This window comes from Spermophilus citellus (genome assembly GCF_964194105.1).
Source record: "Spermophilus citellus genome assembly, chromosome: 16".
NCBI classification, from domain to species: domain Eukaryota; kingdom Metazoa; phylum Chordata; class Mammalia; order Rodentia; family Sciuridae; genus Spermophilus; species Spermophilus citellus.
The window spans coordinates 81442139-81460178 of NC_138196.1; the positions used below are offsets into that span (position 1 = coordinate 81442139).

Below are 18040 nucleotides of genomic sequence, written 5' to 3' on the forward strand. Positions count from 1 at the left end.
GACGGCCACTTCCCAGAGCCCTTGTGCTCCTCTGAGGTTTCTCTTCTGGCATCGATTTCCTCCAGAGCCCGCCTAGCTGTCTCCTGTTCCCTTTGAGTCTGTGAGCAGGGTATTTAAAAATAGCCCTCAATCTGCTCAGCTCCCATCAGATGGGCCTGGGCTGCGCAGGCCTGTCTGTGCTGCTGGGCTGTCTTTGACACCTGTCATAGGTCTCTTCTGTGGCAGCCCTGACCTCCTTCCCAAGATGGAGGACCACAGATATGGGGCTCAGACATGGACAATGAGCAAAGAGGATTTGCTGTCCCTGCTGAGTAGCCGGTGGTGGGAATCAGCTCAACACCCTGTTTCCAAAGAGATGGTAGGAACTTGGGGGCTGTGGAAGCCATACTCTTGGCCATGTCCCCAGTGCCCCAGGCAGACTCAGCTGGCCTGGTGGCTAATGAGGCCGTAGTTGGGCCGCTGAATGCAGAGGCTGCATCACCTCCGAAATGTCTCCTCCACTCTCCCCAGCTTGGTAGCCGCCTGTGATTATTACCTCTGTTCCTCCAGCACCTTCCCTCCAGCATCCCAAGTGGATTTGAGATGTCCAGCCTGCACCCACCTCTCCAGCATGGCCACCACCCGTCCTCTCTGCCCTGTCCCTCCCTCCTCAGCTTGGTGCCTTAGACGACACGGTGATGGCTCCTCCAAAGACACTTTCCTTTTCCTGTTCTATCCTGCGTCTTTCGGCCTGACGAATCCCCTCTCCCACTGACCGCCTGTCTGCGCCTGTGTGGGAACGGCTAAGGGTGGCTGGGGAAAAGTCACCCGCATGGCATGTGTGACCCCAGCCCCAGCAGACAACCTCACTGTACTTTGCTAACAAATTGACCAACTCCTTTTCAGATCATTATGTCAAAGACTCTCTCTTCAAACCTGTAACATTCCACTCCTTCCAATTCACGCTCCCAGTTCATGCAGAAAGCAGGGCTTGGGCTCACCCTCTCTTCCTGGTATTGACCGACCTGCACATCTTGGGCAGCCCTAGACTTCCCTCTTGCTAGGATGGAGCTGTCCTTGCCCTTCTCGGGCCTAGCGTCCCCTGCACAGTCACCTCAGCTGCTCCACTGCCACAGCTTCTTGCTCTTGCCTGTCAGTCTCCCTCCCCCCACGGGACAGTTGGTGGGTCCTCCATGCCAACACCTTTATCTTACATCCTATAAGAAATCTACATCTGTCCCCTGGGATTTGTGTCCTTGCTCAGGCTCATTCCTCACCTCCCTGTTCAGCAAAGTGACTGGACACAGAGGCCTCGCTCTGCCACTTGCGCTTATTCCTGTCCTCCGGGTTCTCCCTGACCTGCGCGGCTGGACCTCTGTCCTCACCGTGGTGCTTGGTGGTCTCCATGTGCTGAAGCCAATGTCCATCTTGGTCCTCGTCTTACTCAGGGTCACATTTGATGTGGATGGCTCTCTCCTTCTTGCAATATTTTCTTCTGGAAGCTTCTCTGAGGCCTGTTCCCAGGGATTTTCTTCTAACTTCCTAGCTATTTCTTCCAACCATTTCTTTTTGCCTGTCAAATCTTCAATTGATGGAGTCCTCGGACTGCATTTTCTTACTCGTGTGTGGAACCTAAGAATGGTGAACTCTTGGGAGCAGAGAGCAGGGTGGTGATTTCCAGGCTCTGGGATGGATGGGGAGCAGGGACACCTTGGCCGAGGCTAAGCCACAGCTAGGCAGGGAAATCAACAGCAAGTGTTTGAGGTGGTGGATGTGTTAGCTAGATTTGGTGATTGCACATTGTGCTCATGTATCAGCATCACTTTGTACCCATAAACATATGCAATTACAAATTGTCAGTAGCCAATAAAAAGAAATCATGTTGGGATCCCCAGGATGCTGTGTTTAGCCTCTTCTCCTCTGTACTTTGGCCCTCTTCCTAGGGGAGTTTGTCCAGATGGAGTGTTTTCAAGCTCTCTGATCCAGATCCAGACTCCCAAATGTGTGTCTCCAATGTTGGTCTTTACCTGATCCCAGGCCCTGTGTCCACCTCAACCCCAACTTGGGTGTCTAACTGACATCTGTTATAGTTGGCTTCCCAGAGCTCTTCTGTGAACACAGGAGTCTTCAGAGGTGAAGTGACTGGATTGCAAGAGCCGTAACCTCGGCACTGAGTCCATCCTATTTTGAATGGGCTGACTGGGTGGTAACTTTAGATAGGTGGGGAGTGGCAGAGGGGGTGGGTCGCTGGGTGCATGCCCTGGAAGAATTCATCTTCCCTGTGGCCCCTTCTCCCCTCCTTTCTGTTTCTCTGCTTCCATGAGTGGACTAGCTGTCTTCTACCACTGCCCTTCTGCCATGAGGTTCTGCCTCACCTAGGGCCCAGAGCAATGGAGTAGACCGTCTGTGGACTGAAACCTCTGGTACCATGAGCCAAAATTAGCTTTTCCTCCTGTAAGTTGTTCTTGTCAGGTATTTTGGTCACATTGACACAAATCCTCATACTACATTTAAACACAACTCGAAGCAGAGCTGTTGGGGCCCACTAGTTCTCAGTAACTCCCCACCTCCTCACAGCTGCTGGCCAGAGTCCAACCTTCATTCCTCCATTTCCTTATTGCCATGTCCAAGTGGTCAGTGTATCCATTGGCTTTACCATCAAACTATCACCCAGAGCATGTCCCCAAATAAGCCCCCAGCCAGACCCTTGTCACTTCTCTGTGGCTGCCCTGTATTCTTCCGGGCTCCAGTTTTGCCCTGCCCCCTCTACTTTCTATAGGGCAGTATGTGCTTCCTACATAGATCTTGCTGCACAACCCAATAACACCCTACTCCCTGTGCTGGTCACAGCCGAGAGCCTGCCTTGGGCACCGACTCCCCTGGACCACCTGTTTCGTTTGGTCTGCACCTGTCTCTGGACTCTTCCCCAGTCTCTGGACTCTTCCCCATGATCCTTGGTGGCTGGCTGTGTAGCACCTGTCTGCTGGGCGAGCACCCCCACCACTCCATGTGCTGTGTTCCCTTTTCTCCTCTGTGGCACCAGTTATTGGTCCTGTTTGTAGGCCATGTTAGTTTTCCTTTGGGTTGGAAAAGTGGACTTGTGGCTCTGGCTGCAGCGATGGGAAGGCCAGTAACTTCTGAGATTCTTCTGAATCCCCTGCCAATGCAGTGGTGGGTTTCCAAGAGCTACGCTACACCTCCTCACACCCTCTCACACCCCGAAGCCACATACCATTTGTACCTGCATGCTCTTGGAGGAGAGAGACCGTGCCCGCTGCTCTTGGAGGGGCAGGTGGTGCAATCACAGTGGCTGCTACACAGTTGCAATTTCTCTCAGGTGTTTCTCCCTGCAGTGTGGTTACTGATCTGCTTTGATCTCTGACTTGGCCTCTTCTGAGAGCCAGCAGGACCAGTTCTAAACCATGCCTTCCCTTGAGCTGCTTTGTCCTCTGAAGCTTTCCCAAAGTGTCTCTGGACCCACCTGCATTACCACCTGGAGTGTTTGCCAAAAACAGATTCCCAGGCCCCACTCCAGAGTTGCGAAATGGGGATTGTGTTCCCAGGAACATTCCCAGAAACTTTTGTTTGCAGCAAGCACCTCAGGCAATTCTCAAGCATGCTGATTTTCAGGTTTAAACGTTGCTGTCAATGGCTGAAAAAATTCAAGGCACAGGTCTTCATCAGAGCTTGACAGTGTTCTCCTGTGGAAAAGGGGGAGATAATGGGTTTTCTTTGCTTTGGCTTTGGCCAAATGCAGGAAGAATGACTGCATTTCTTAAGTCCACATCTTGAACTCATACCACGTACCCTGTGGAATTTGATGGTAACTGCCATCAAGCCACCTAACTTGGGGGAAGGCATAGTGGAGGAAGAGAATGACTGGTGAGTTTTTCCTCCCTCCTACACCTTCATCTGATGACTCAAATCATCTGTCCATCCACCCGTCCATCATCCATCCATCCATTATCCATCCATCATCATCCATCCATCATCATCCATCCATCATCCATCATCCATCATCCATCCATCATCCAACATCTGTCATCCATCCATCATCCATCATCTGTCATCCATCCATCCATCTATCCATAATCCATCCATCCACCCATTATCCATTCAATCTATTCATCTACCCTTCTATCATCCATCCGTCATCCATTTATTCAATCCATTCATCCATGTATCCATCATCCATCCATCATCCATCCATCATCCCTCATCTATCATCCATCCATCAATCATCCATCCATCATGCATCCATCCATCATTCATTCATCCATCCATCATCCATCTATCCATCCATCCATCTCCCCATTCATCTATCCATTCATTCATCATCCATCTTCCATCCATCATACATCTATCATCCATCCATCATTCATCTATCCATCCATCATCCATCCATCCATCCATCATTCATTCATCCATCCATCATCCATCCACCCACCCATCCATCATTCATCATCCATCCATCATCCATCATCCATTCATCATCCATCCATCCATCCATCCATCCATCCACCCACCTCTTTCAACTAGGAAAAGGGCTCTGCATGTGCTGTAACAAGAACAAGCTAAAAGGAAGCAAATGTCTCTTCTTTACATGGATATCTTCTTTTGAAATTTTTTATTTCACTTTTTCTAACAGCAATATAGAAACAATCATAAAAATAAAATTGTCCATCGATTATGTAATAGCACTTGGTATTGCTACAGGGGTAGGTCAAGCCTGCCCAGGCCCTTTAGGCCTCTGTGATGGCTACTGAGCCTACGAAGGCATCGGACATGACCACATGTGACAGCACAGTGGAGACTTGGTGGGTGTTTTACATCCTGGGGGGGGGGGCACAGAGATGGCTCATGGATGAATCTGCAAACAGCACTGTATACACATGGTAAGCCAGAAAGTCAGGGATGGAGGCTGGACCCACCTGGCTGCCACACAGCAGGGACTCACAAAGCTGAAGGAATCGGTCAGTCGTGGGCTCACTGTGGAAGGCAGGTGCTAACCGGTGTGGGACACACACGGGGAAGCACAGCTGTCTTTCCCTGCACTTCGCAGGCCTCCACCTCCCCTCCTATCCCAGAATAAAATTCTCTTGGGATGAACTAAACAAAGTAGCTGAGACATCTAAACTATGCCCAAACATCTGTCCCTCCAGAGAACAAAGGTAGGGGCCCCGCTGGGCCACAGAGCACTGACCACTTCATCTCTGTCACTCCGCTTTCCTTCACTCCAATTTTTTCAGTTACTCTAATGACTGATTTCTAAGAAGAAAACCAGTTAAGTATATATATTTTTTTCTGAATGTGGGGTGGGTTTTCCTGTGTGTTCTCTGCAGGGTGGGTGATGGCCAGCAGATGGCCTGTGGCCTGCAGGACCGGTGTGGAAGGAGGTGGCAGGAGGGAAGTCCTCTCAGGACCTGGCCATGCTGTGTGGCCTCCAGGAAACCTGCCAGACAATCCTTTGGTATTTAGGGCCAACAACAAACCCTGGCTACGCTCGTCTACCTTCTTTGGGTCTCCCTGAAGTCCCGGGGAAGACACCACATTCTCTTCTTGCTACCTGGGGCCCCTCATTTGCTCTTCCCCATTTCATTCCCCCCAAAACACAGCTCCTACCAGGTGGGCTGTGGGGGCGTGGACGTGGCCTGCAGAATAAGGGACCTGGAACATGGAGAGTCAGGATACTTAAGGATGGAGACCAGTGGCGACCCGAGGGGCCACCATCTGGGCACTGCTCTGCCTCCCACTCAAATACTCTGGGTCAAAAAGTAGGAAGACAGGGTGGGGGCTGGGCAGTGGAAGGGGTGGGCAGTTTATGGGTCTGGCAAAGCATCTTTGGGTTCAAGGTGGCTGACCTCCCTATGCATGTTCACAATGATTTCACACCTTCATAGTCTACAGCCGTGTGACCCAAGGACAGTCATTCTCCTGCCCCAGCTTCACTTTGCTCCTTTATTCATGAGAGGACTCTGCCAGATGCCATCAAATATATAAAAACTCCTGCCCCTGGGGACACCCTGTGGCATGTGGTAGTGACCAGATGACTTCGCCAACCTGCTCCCTGCTTGCCCACCCTCACACTTCCTGTGGGAGAAACTCTTAAAGCCAAACCCCAAGCTCTGTGCTCGACCTGCTCAACTGGCTTCCAGTTTGGGCGAGAACCAAATAGTTATAAACAAGTTAGCAACACGTTAGTGTAACAGTCTATTCAATTAAAGTGAGTGGTTGAGGTCAGACACTGTCTCAGAGGAGGCCCAGGAGGGGCTTCTGGGCTCCCTGGAGGCCTCTGTTGTGCACCCTCTGGGGAACTCAATGACGGGTGATCTGTTCCCGACCTGCCTGGCCCAGTCGCCAGCCACCTCCTAGGTGCTCTCCAGCTGTTGGTGGTGCACATGGCCAGAGGAGGCAAGGGGGCCCCACCCTAGCCACACAAGTGCACACCTAGCACACGTCCCCACACACTCAGCAACAATTTACCTGGCCTCACGGTACCCAAGACTGACAGCAGCCCGGGTGGTGCCACCAGGGCACTGGCTTCTGCCAGGCCAAGGATCCTACGTTCCAGCACCATGTCCTGCTCTTCTTTCTGGTTTCCTCTCCTGCTGGGTCCCTGTCAAGGCTGCAAAGTTACCAACCAAGGGCGAATTTGAGCCAGGACTTGGAGGGTGGCAAAGGTGTGAGATGGTTGCTTCTAACACATCTAATCGCCCCAGGGGAGAGCCTTCTATAAGAGTAGCAAGCTTTGGGGGCTCCCTTGGGGGGTCCCAGTTCATAGCACCAGCTATCCAGGAGTGGGGGACTGAGGTGGAGCACAGGGGACCCTGCCCACGGAGCTTCTGCACACTCAGGGTGCTGAATAAGAGTGGGCCAGGAGACACTGGGGTCCATGGCTGGGCCTCCCAAGAGCACCCTCCCTCCACCAGGTCCTAGGGGCATGCCCGGGGGACCCCACTGGGTAACTGCTCAGCCCAGCTCCCTTCCTCTGGGGTCCTCTGCCCCTCTGGGGCTTCTCAGCAGAGAGAGAACCTCCGGGAGTTGATGTTCATCTTGGTGACCCCAATGAGCTTGAGCGGTGTGGAGAGGCTGAAGGAGGAGGCGAGCGGGGAGTCGCAGAAGAGGTCGGACAGCTCGTCCCGCTCCTCCAGCTCGTAGGTGGCATCGTTGAGCATCCTCCTGTGCAGGCGGCAGGTCTGCTCGATCTTGAGCTTGTTGATGTCACCTCGCAGGCGCATGAGCTGCCTGGCCAGCTGCTGGTCCTGCAGCCGCATCTCTGCCTGGAAGGGACGAGGGAGGGGTCAGCAAGAGCGGTGGAGGTGGCGGCTCCTGGGTCCCTCACAAGCACCAACACCTCCTCTGAGACAGTGCCTGACACTCAGGCACTTGGTCCCTCCCCTACCAGGAGTCCTAATGGATGTCTTGGGTCATTGAATGGTGCATCTAGAAACATCAGCAGCTTCTGGGCTCAGGTGACAAAGGAGGGTGTGTTTGTCCAACCAAGCTTTGTGCTGGGCAAGTTACTACCTAAATCCTTCTCTTCTGAAAGAGGTGCATGTAGTCCTGGCTTAAAGATACTTCCAGCTGAGTGCCATGACACATGCCTGTAATCTCAGGGGCTCAGGAGGCTGAGGCAGGAGGATCACAAGTTAAAAGCCAGACTTAGCAACTTAGGGAGACCCTAAGCAACTTAGCCAGACCCTGTTTAAAAAAAAGTCTGGGGGTGTAGCTCAGTGGTTAAGAGCCCCTGGGTTCAATCCCTGGTTCCAAACCAAACCAGACCAAAAACCCTTCCAGTTCATTCCCACTGTTTAGCGATATATTCAGATGCAGCAAGAGGATGAAGAAAAGATGAGAATAACAAACCCCGAGTTCAGGAACATGGCTCCTCTGGGTAGGGAAGAGGAATGTAATGGGGGGGATTTAAGGGCTCTAGGTCATATGCTGGGGGGCTGGCAGCTGCTATATTATCCTTTAAATGTCCTTGAATGCTGAAATATTTAATAAAGTTTCAAAGGAATTGAACGTGAAACGAGGTGACTATCTCTTACCGTGAACCAGGCATGGTTCTGGCCCTTTGGGTGTACTCACACACATCAGGGCTCCTCACTGCAGCCCATGGAGTAAAACGCCATCATGGGTAGGGAAGTAGAGGCACCGAGAAGAAACCCTGTCAGGTCGCAGAGTCCCCCATTAGCGGAGCTGGTCAGTGACTCAGTCAGACTCGGTCAGACTCCATGACCCCAAGGACTGACCGCTAAGTTCCGCCTCCGAGGGAGAGCTGGAGCGTGGGACATGGAGCTGGCTGAGTGGTCTGTGACCCTGTGGGAGGCTACAGTGATCTGAGTGCCTCTGTGTTTCCTGATGAGGAAGGGACATGATGATAACTCCGCACGTGACCCCAGCTGACAGATTCCAAAATCCATCTCCATGTGGAAACTGTGGGACCCCCATGGTCCCAGAGGCACCAGCAGGGCAGCGTGAGCCTGAATTTTATGAGCCAGGGTGTTCAAGCTCAGGGGCTCAATGTGTCACTCAGCTTCACAATTGTGACATGGCAGAGCAAGAGTGGGGCAGGATATCGCCAGGCTTAGAGGAGTATTTTCCATTTAGTGTCACCAAGACAGGCCACAGGCTGCCCCTACTTGAATTGAGGTCTGATTCCTTCTCACAGTTCACTCTGCCTACACTTGCAAGTGGTTATTGTTTTAGCATTTTTGGGGTCCTATGTGGCCCACTTGGTGCTTGAAGCCAAATGAGACTCCAGAGGGACCCTTCCTAATTTGTGATTACGCAAATTAAAGCAAATGTCCTCACCTTCCTCTTCGAGAGTTGGGAATACGAGGCGCTACTGGGTAGAAAAATGCGTGAGCTCACGAGGACTCATTTTCAATGTACCTTACAGATCTCGTTTCCTGATTTCATGGGTGAGAAGCATCAAGAGAGAAAGCCTTGACTTCACCTGAGGGTCAGCAAGAATTGGGATGGATGTTCACAGTCCCACTCCCGAGCTCAGTTTTCAATCCTCGGGCATCTCAACTCAAATTCTTTGCCAGTCAGGAATCCTAATGATTTAGAGTAGCACCAGATTGAGGGTGATGGGCTGCCACAAGTGGCTGGTCATCTACTCATTTTCTGTGAAGCCCCTAATATGCCGGGGACTGGGCGGGGCGATGCCTGCACCCTCTCTGACGGAGACAGAGGTCGGACCTGTCTGAAGACACACTGTCCACACCTCTGCCTTCACGCCATCCTCTGGAGCCTGGCTTGTCCTGGTTCTCTTAGGAGTATTTTGGAATTTGAAGATAGATCTCCTTGGAAAGTGAGGAACCCTGTGGTTTAGATCTGCATTTTAGCCTCAGGAATTGGATCTTTGTTCTGAAATATCCTTTAACACTGGAGAATTTCAGGTTGGCCAAGTGTCTGAGAGGAGCTGTGAGACACCACCTGCAGGCGGCAGCAGAGAGGGGGGAAAGGTTATGTTTCAGCAAACTGGGACTGTGGCACTCAGGTCCCCGGGGCTGACCACAGGCAGTGCAGTGGCCCCTCCAGGGCTCCTGTCCCCCTGGGGCAGCTGATGCAGGGCTTTATGGCTTGGGTGAGAGCCCCTCTCCTGCTGGCTCAGTGGCTTTGGGCAAAGCCACTAATGCTCCCTGAACCTCTGTCCTTTGCCTCTCGAAGGAGGCATGTAAGAGACAAACTCAACACTGTATGAATATGAGCCTCGATGGCCAAAGGAGGTGGGCGCTCGCCAGCTCTCTAGTGCCCCAACGCAGGTCCGGACTCAGGACCAGGCCAGGGCATCCCAGGCTTAATCTCTCCTTTAACAGACTGACCACTGGTCCTGGCCCCTGAGGATGACGCACCTCTCAGTGTGTGTGTCGTTGTGGGACACTGACTTCCCTCCCCTCTCCCAGGTGGCCTGCTGTCCTCTGGGGATGAGGCACTTGCTGGACTCTGAGAGGTACACCGATCTCTCCAGCAAGCCTGACCTTGGCACTTGGTGAAAGGAGGTGAGATGCCACTGGTCGGGGGCTCTCAGCACTTGGTAGGGAGATGGTGAGTACCCCAGGTGTGGAGGAAAGGAAGGTGGCCCCCGGCAGGGCTGGACTGTGATCTAGGCTTGATGGTCACCCACAGACATCGGTTTCCACCAGGCACACAGGAGCCCTCCTAGGACAGCCGGCTGGCTGTTTCTGCAGGTGGAAGGTGAACCTGCCCAGGGCGGAATTCAGTCACAAACAGTGTCATTAAAGGGCTCTGTCAGAGGAGAGGAGCATCCTCACTCCCAAGCAGGCAAGGTGAGATGAGGAGGTGAGAGGGGAAGGTGGAGACGAGATTCAGAGAGCAGAAAGTGCCCCAGAAATGCATCCCTTGTGGGTGTGGGTGTGTGGGGGTGGGCTCTGAGGGGGGAGAGGAGGAGCTGCGCCTGCCTTGGGGCAGGCAGGGATAAAACCAAGGCAGCAGAAGACCCGGGAAACGGCAGGCAGACCCTCAAAACAATGAGACAGAATTATTGTAGGACCCGCAGCTTCACCTTGGGGTACAGATGTAAGGCATCCGCAGGTGGGGACTCCAGGAGGAGTGTGCACCCCACGTTCACAGCACCCCAGGTTCATAGCAGCATTAGTCACAACTGCCCCAAGGTGGAAGCAACCACCTTGTTGGAGAGATAAGCAAGTGTGGTCCCTCCATGCACTGGACACATTCAGCCTTAACAGGAGGGAGTTCTGCCACCTGCCACAGGGGTGAACTTGAAGACACTGTGCTAAGTGACGTAGGCCAGTCACTCAGCACATGATGCAGAGTAGCTAAAGTGACCAAACCCGTGGAGCCAGGGAGCAGAGAGGGGCTGCGGGCCTCGGGAGGGGTCTGGGAGCTGGAGTTTGGTGCAAGCTGCGTTGCTTGGAAAGTCCTGGCTGGCACCAACTGGTGACCGAGAACCCCAAGGTGAAGGCTGTTTGTACCTAGACTGGCCCAGCCTAAGAGCTATAATTAGCCTCTAATTGATGCTGAGAAGAGCCTGGGAACAAGACCCAGGCCATTTCTCAGTGTGTGAAGGGTCTGAGCACTCCTTTCCTTCCCGACTGGGTAATGAGACTTCATTCCTGAACTTTGCAAACGGTTTTTGCAACCCATCTCAGGATTTGTTCCGCTCTGCGTCAAGGCCTGTCCTATTGTGACAATCGGCATCGTGTAGGGTTTCCACCTAGAGGCCCTGATGACAGTGTTACTTGCTCTTGGTTTGGTCTCTGGATTAATGCTAGGAGGAGGAAGGCAGGCGGTGTGGTTAAAATGTGCTGCTGAATGGAGACTTGAATTTCTGGGAGAAATGTAAAAGAAAAAAAATTCAAAGTTTCCTAGAAACCAAATCATGTCTGTGAGTTCATTTCTGGGGGACATGAAGGACCTCAGAGGTCCTCTGCATGTTTCACGGAGCAGAGCTGCCTCTTCCACTGGGTGATGTGTTCTGCAGCCTTGGCCCAGGCTGTGGGCAGGAGGTTAACACGCCTGTTCCCATCCCCTGGGCTGGCTCTGTGGGACAGAAAAGAGCCAGCCAGGCAGCTCCTCTGTCTGCGCCAGGCCTCTTGGTCTCTCCCCGCTGAGGGGGTCCTGTGCTGGGACCAAAGGGTGGGGCAGAAAGCAGTAGACCCTTCAGGACTGCAGAGAACACTCTGGAATGAAATTCTACCTTTAGATAGTCTTTGATTTTTCACACTTGGAACATTCTAGATCGAAATGCTACATTGAGGGTGCAAGGTGGGATAATGCATTCTGAAGAGCCCCTAGGTCTGCTGCCTCCAGGCCCAGTGCAGCCCTCTGGGGAGTGGGAGTGAGACCCTCTGCAAAAGGGGAAAGTCACCCCCTCCTATCTCATCAGGTTGCACCTTGGATGTGGAGGGATGTGTGCCTGGAAGCTACACCAGAGAGGGACAGCAGGAGAGCGGGGGCTGCTGTGGACCGGGGGAGGACCTGAACAGACACTTCCCAAAAGAAGACATACAAATGCACAATGTGTATGCAAAAAATGCTCACCACCACCACCACTATCAGGGAGGTGCCAATCAAAACCTCAATGAGCTAGCCTCTCACCCCAGTTAGAATGGCTATGAGAAAGACAAATAATAATTGCTGGTGAGGGGGCAGAGATTGGAGAACTCATACACTCTGTGGAGCTATAAATTAGTATATCCATTATAGAAAGCAGATGGAAGTTCTTCCAAAAACTGGAAATAGAACTATCGCCTATGTTTAGGAATCCCACTCCTGGGCATATATTCAAAGAAAAGAAATCATATCAAAGAGATACCTATACTCCCATATTTACTGCAGCACTATTTACAATAGCCAAGGTACGGAATCAATTGCAATGTCCAACAACAGATGAATGGATAAAAAATGTGGTATATATACACAGTAGAATATTATTCGATGATAAAAAGGATGAAATCCTGTCATCTGTGGTAACATGGTTGGAATTACAGGGCTTTAAGGAAATAATCCAGAAAGACAAATACCACATGTTCTCCCTCATTTGTGGAGGCTAAAAAATTGATTTCCTAAAAGTAAAGAGAATGGGGGTCACTACAGGCTAGGAAAATGGGGGAACAGAGGGAGACAGTTCGATGGGGAGGGTGATTAGTTCTAGAGTCCTGTAACACAGAAGTGACAAAAGTATTCCATGATTTATTACACATTTCAAGACAACTAGGAGAGTTTGTGCTCAGAACACAAAGACTTGCTAATATTCAAGGAGATGGAAATGCTAATTCCTTTGATTTGATCATTATGTACTGTATACATGTATTATACAACTGTACCCGTCAATAAGCACAAGTATTATATGTCAATTTTTAAAAATAATATTTGTCAGAAAGAAATTGTCCAGCTAAGAATAATACCTCAGGCTGAACAGCCCCTTCTGAGCCCAGGAACCACCAGAACTGGACTTTGTATTAGAATAGTAAGTGTCCCCTTTTCAGAGAGAGATGAGTTCTTGGAAAGAGGGCAAACTCAAGTAGTCTTTGGAGAATAATACTCCAAACCCAGGTTGGGGCTGTGGCTCAGTGGTAGAGTGCTTTCCTAGCACATGTGAGGCACTGGGTTTGATCCCAAGCACCACATAAGAAATAAATAAATAAATAAATAAATAAATAAATAAATAAATAAATAAAGGTATGGTGTCCATCTATAACTAGAAAAATTTAAAAAAAAAATACCCCAAACCCCAGGAGTTGGGAGAATGTACCGAGTGAGCAGAAAGTGCATTCATGCTCATTTGCCAGGGCAGCAACTAGTTCTGTAGTTTGGGCTCTGAGCTTGGGCAGGTCTGAGTTCAAATCCCTGTTCTGCTGGGCCCATTTCTCAGCCTCTGTTCTCCCATTTAAAATGGGGAGAGTAATAGGCCACCAGCAGCCACCAGGGAAGATCGCTGTATTAAATGATGTGACACTGTGACCCTCCACCACTCAGCACCTGCAGTCTCCATGGGTCCCCGTGGTCACTGCCCTTGGGCTGCTCATCCTCATTGTCCCTTCCCTGCTAGGTAGGGTTTACAAGGACAAAGCCCAGGAGGAGCAGGTAAATCACTTTCCTAAAGCCACACATTTGATGCATTCACTACTCCACCCTCAAGCAGTTACTGTGCCAGCTGAAGGGGCGACACTTGTGGGTACTCACCCCAACACCACCCAGAGGTGTAGCCTGAGCTTCCAGGGAGGGAGGACCAGCGGGATGTGTCCTTAACAAATGCCCTGGTGCAGGTCCTAAGGCTGTTTCCTCCTGGGGGTGGGGGACTCCATGAAGGCAGGACCCTGTCCCCCTACCTGGGCCCACCTCTCCCCAGCATCAAAGGGGAACGAGGGATTGGAGGAAGGGCCCCACCTGCCTCCCGAGGCCCAGGATTGCCTGGGGCTGCTCCATGGTGAGCTCTCCTTGCTTCCCAGGATGAGGAAGGGGTGCGGGCAGGGCCTTGTGATGGGGATCCCTGTCACCCCAGTGGCCAGCAGTGCCCAGTTTGTCACTCTCAGGCCCGGAGGGCACTTCTGGGGACTGAGGGCCTGGGTTTCTGTGCTGCTTTACCTGTGGCCTACAGGTGAGGGCTGTGGACCAACTGCACTGGTGGGACACAAAGGAGCCGGTGCTTTTCTTTCTTCAGTCTTTTAGTTTTAAAGCCTTTCACCCCTGGATTGCATACACCATATTCCTATTTAGAATTTTCAGGAGCTACAAAAAGCAGAAAGAATGACACCACCACCCAGAAGGAGAGTCCCCGAGGATGCCGCATGCTTCCTTTGCTGGTGCTCTTGTTTGTGAATTCTGTAATAACTCCCAGGAAGCCACATCTGCCCAGATGAGCAGGGGTCTCCCTCCTGTGGTGGCTGTCCAAGAGCCCTAGGTGTCACTGAGAAGACACAGTCTGGGCAGAGGGTGCCTGGACTCCCCCTAGTGGAGCCTGTCCCCTGTGGGCTGGCTCTGTGTTGCTCTTGTCCTCAAGGAGAAACAGGCTGGGCCCCCCTAAGGGTTTCATGAGTCATTGACCTTTTACAAGTATCCTGTTCTGAAATCAGGAGGGAAGTGCAGGCTTTTGCCAGCTCAGGCCCCGATGACTTGAATGGCCTGAAGCACCCAGAGAGGCCTGGTCTGGGTGCAGAGCCAGGTGGCCTGGGGCTCCATCTGCTTAACCTCTCTGTCCCTCAGACCTACAATCTTTCTGCGCCCCCCCCTCTTCTCCTCTGTAAAGTGGGGACAGCAAACACATCTAAGGCTTCCTAGGGAACACTGGGAAGGTTCACTGGAACCACAGAGTGACATGGCTGGCACCACATTCCTCGCCTCCATACATCATGGAGAGTGAGACCTGTCATTTGGCTGGGCCGGTCAGCAGACAATTCTGGCTTCAGGGGGTGGGCCCTGGACACAGCAGGGCTGTGCTTGCCAAGCAGGCAGCACAGGCAAGAGAGGATGTGCTGGGAGAGGGCTCCCGGGCACCCCAGCTGTGACCGCAGGGCGCCGCAGGCTGGGCCAGGTCTCAGGCCTCCTGCCGCGCAGACGTGCCGTGACTAACACCGCCAGACTTCTTTTCCTTTTTTCTAACAACTATAAACACCTTCTCAGGAGCTCTGTCTGCGGGGATCAAACACCTGCGTGAAACTGAGAGAAATGTCTGTCCACACCCAAGGATTCTCGCCTGGAAGACGGCCCAGGAGGAAGCTGGGATGTCTCGTTCAGATTGTGGCACCCGCAGAGCCGGGGGAATGCTTTATTGTCCTGGGCTTTAACTCCAGGTTGGCGAGGGAACTTCTGAGCACAACTTCAGAGACAAGAGGGAGAGGAGGGTCCCTCTTCCTCAGGCTGGATGTTGACCACTCAAGGCCAGGCCCTAGGGCTGGCGGCTGACCCCAGCCCAGTTAGGGGCCTGGGTGAGATGTCCTGAATTCCACGCTCAGCTTGGGGTAGAGGCTCCAGGGTCAGGCACTGCCCCACCCCACCAGGCCACTCAGTCAGAAGATAGGAAGCTGGAGGCTGGGACCCTCCGGCACCCAGAGCAGCCAGGAACCAGTAGCGGTGCACAGTGGCCACTTACTGGACCCCGAGTGGCCGTCCTGGGAATGGTGAGGTTGGACCTCAGCCTGGAGGAGTCCTTGCTGCCCCACCTGCCACAACCAAGTGGTCACAAGGTCTCTAAATCCACTCTGAGCCAAAGTCAGGCCTTAGCTGGAGAAATCACCCTAACAGGCTCCGAGGGCTCCACCTTCCTCGAAGCCCCCGTGCAGAAGTGGAAGGGAAGTGGACTCTGCCTGCAGGTCCCCAGGGTGTCCTAGCAGTGAAAGCCTGGAGGGAGATCAGGAGGGAAGCCTGGGGGAGCCTCGGGCCCTTCCTAGCCTTGGAAGCCCATCGCGGCGCTCAGGCAGTCCCTCTCAGCTGGCCTTGCAGGAGCAGGGGGAGGCAGATGTTGCTCCCAGACCCAGCGCTGCCTGCTCCCAATGGTGCTGGTTGACAATAGCCTCCCTGGAATGCCAGAAGGTCAGGGGACAGTTTAGGGGCCTGCCCTCACTGAACCCCAAACTTTCATTAAGTTGGGGGTGTTTGGCATCATACAGGAAAAACCCCACACGACTGACTCACAGCGCTTCAATCCCTGGAGTAAAGTCAAATTCACATACAGGCGAATGGGAGGCCCGAATAGGGTAGGAAAAACTTGATTCCGGGCTTACATTCAGTACAGTACAGTAGAGGTTCTGCAAGTCTCTTTGGATGTGTTAAAAATAGGTGGATTTTTAAAGGCACCTTAAATGATGATCAGAGGATGAATCAGAAAACCAATGGCATGGAGCTTTGTTTTGGTTGAAGCTTAAAGACAGGAGGACGTGTTCGAATGAGAACTGTCCACCTCAGTCAAAGGGTTTTACAAGTTGCCTTTGTTGCCGAATTCTGAGGCAGGCAGAATTTTGGGTCAGAATCGCCTGCCTCTGGTCTGCATCGGGGCTGCTGCTGGCCAGCGCTCCTGGACCACTTGCTTTGTGATGCTGTGAGTTCGCTCACTGAGGCCTCTTCACTGGTTGAGTGCTAAGCCACATGGGGCAGATATAGCAGGGACAGGACTTGAAGCTCAAGCTTGGGGACCCCTAGGTTTGTCCCGTGTGGAGCCTCAGAGGTTCCCTGGCACCAGTCTAAGCCTCCCTTCATTCCTTGATACTCAAAATGTGGCCCATGGAGCAGCCATATAGGTTACCTTAGAGATGTCAATTCTGAATCAGGGGGAAACAGAATCTTCATTCTACAAAGAGACCCAGGGAGAATTTGAAGGTCGCTGCTCTCTGGATATACCCAGCGAGTCCTCTGCCATTGAGCTGCATCACCTGCTGCACCCCCTGCCTCTCCCATAGCGTTCTCCTCCCAGTGGTGATTGCTGAGTCTGACTCTGGCTCTGACACTTACCAGTCATATCATCTGTTAAAAGCCTCAGTTACTCAGCCCCTGGGGACCAAATTAGTCCTGGCAAGGAGTGCTCTGCTGTCCACCCAAGGGTGCTCTTGGCCAGAATCTCTGGGTGGGGCACCTCCTGCCACTTTGCTTACAGAGTTCTGGCAAGAGAAAATAGCTTGCCCGGTGGGTCTCAGCTGATGTTCTCAGCCCCGGCTGCAGAGTGGGAGCAGGTGAGAGCTTTGAAAGCTATGGATGCTGGGCACCACGCCCTGGAACTTCATTTGGTTGGTCTGGGGTCTGACTGAGGCTTTGGGAGCCTCCAAAGGTCCCCAGGTGGTTATAAACACAGTCAGGGTTGCAAGACATCTCTCTGTCTGAAGATGACAGCACAAGCTCTAGGAAAGTCCCCACTGGTTTACACACAGAAGAGTCCTTCTCTACCCTCTGCTCCAGAGGGGGCCCGTGAGGAATGTGAGTGTATTTAGAGAGAAACCGCCTCTGCTTTCAGAAGCAATGAACCTCAAAAGAAGCTAAAACCGACAATTGCATCCTTGATTAATGAGAATATTTTTTGTTCTTCTTTATGAAAACAGATCAAAGCAGCTTAGCCTCAGGAATTCAAAGAACACTTTCAGGGTCTGTCCTGGGGCACAGCATGTCCACCTCTCACCTCTTATATCACCACAGGCACCCTGTCGCCACAGAGCAAGAATCCACAGGTGCCTTATCTTCCACGAAAGCCAAGAGCCACGCACACTCCAGTTACCGGTTAATCACATGTAACAGAACCCTGGGTCCTGAGCAGCATTCTCAGCATCAAGGACTGAGACCAAAACAGTCCCTGTTCCATCTGATACCTGAGTCCCAGAGCCCTTTCCCATCCCAAACCCCAGTTCATGTATTTTAGTCCATAATGCATTCCAGGCCCCACAGGATTCTGGTTTTCAGGATTCTGCAAAGCAAACCGAGTGGGCCTCTGTAGGCCTTGTTGCCCTGGGAATTACTACTGGCTCTGGGTGGTGGCTGGACCTAGACTCCTGGCTCCCTGGGGCCAGATGGCCGGACCTGGCAGGTGCTACCTGGGCCTCAGTGACAGGAGGACAGGGGTTGAGAGCTTGGGGAGGCTTAGACT

At 52.3% G+C, this 18040-nt stretch overlaps 1 protein-coding gene across 1 annotated transcript in view; it reads right to left on the reverse strand.

The window, feature by feature from the left end:
- Nucleotides 1-5214: 5214 nt before the first annotated feature.
- The window catches only part of FAM167A (family with sequence similarity 167 member A), a 31450-nt gene continuing 18624 nt past the window's right edge, over nt 5215-18040 (reverse strand). The window contains exon 4 of the mRNA XM_081269291.1: nt 5215-7259. Coding sequence (XP_081125417.1) covers nt 6996-7259 — 264 coding nt within the window. The 3' untranslated portion in view covers nt 5215-6995. The remainder of the gene's footprint in view (nt 7260-18040) is intronic.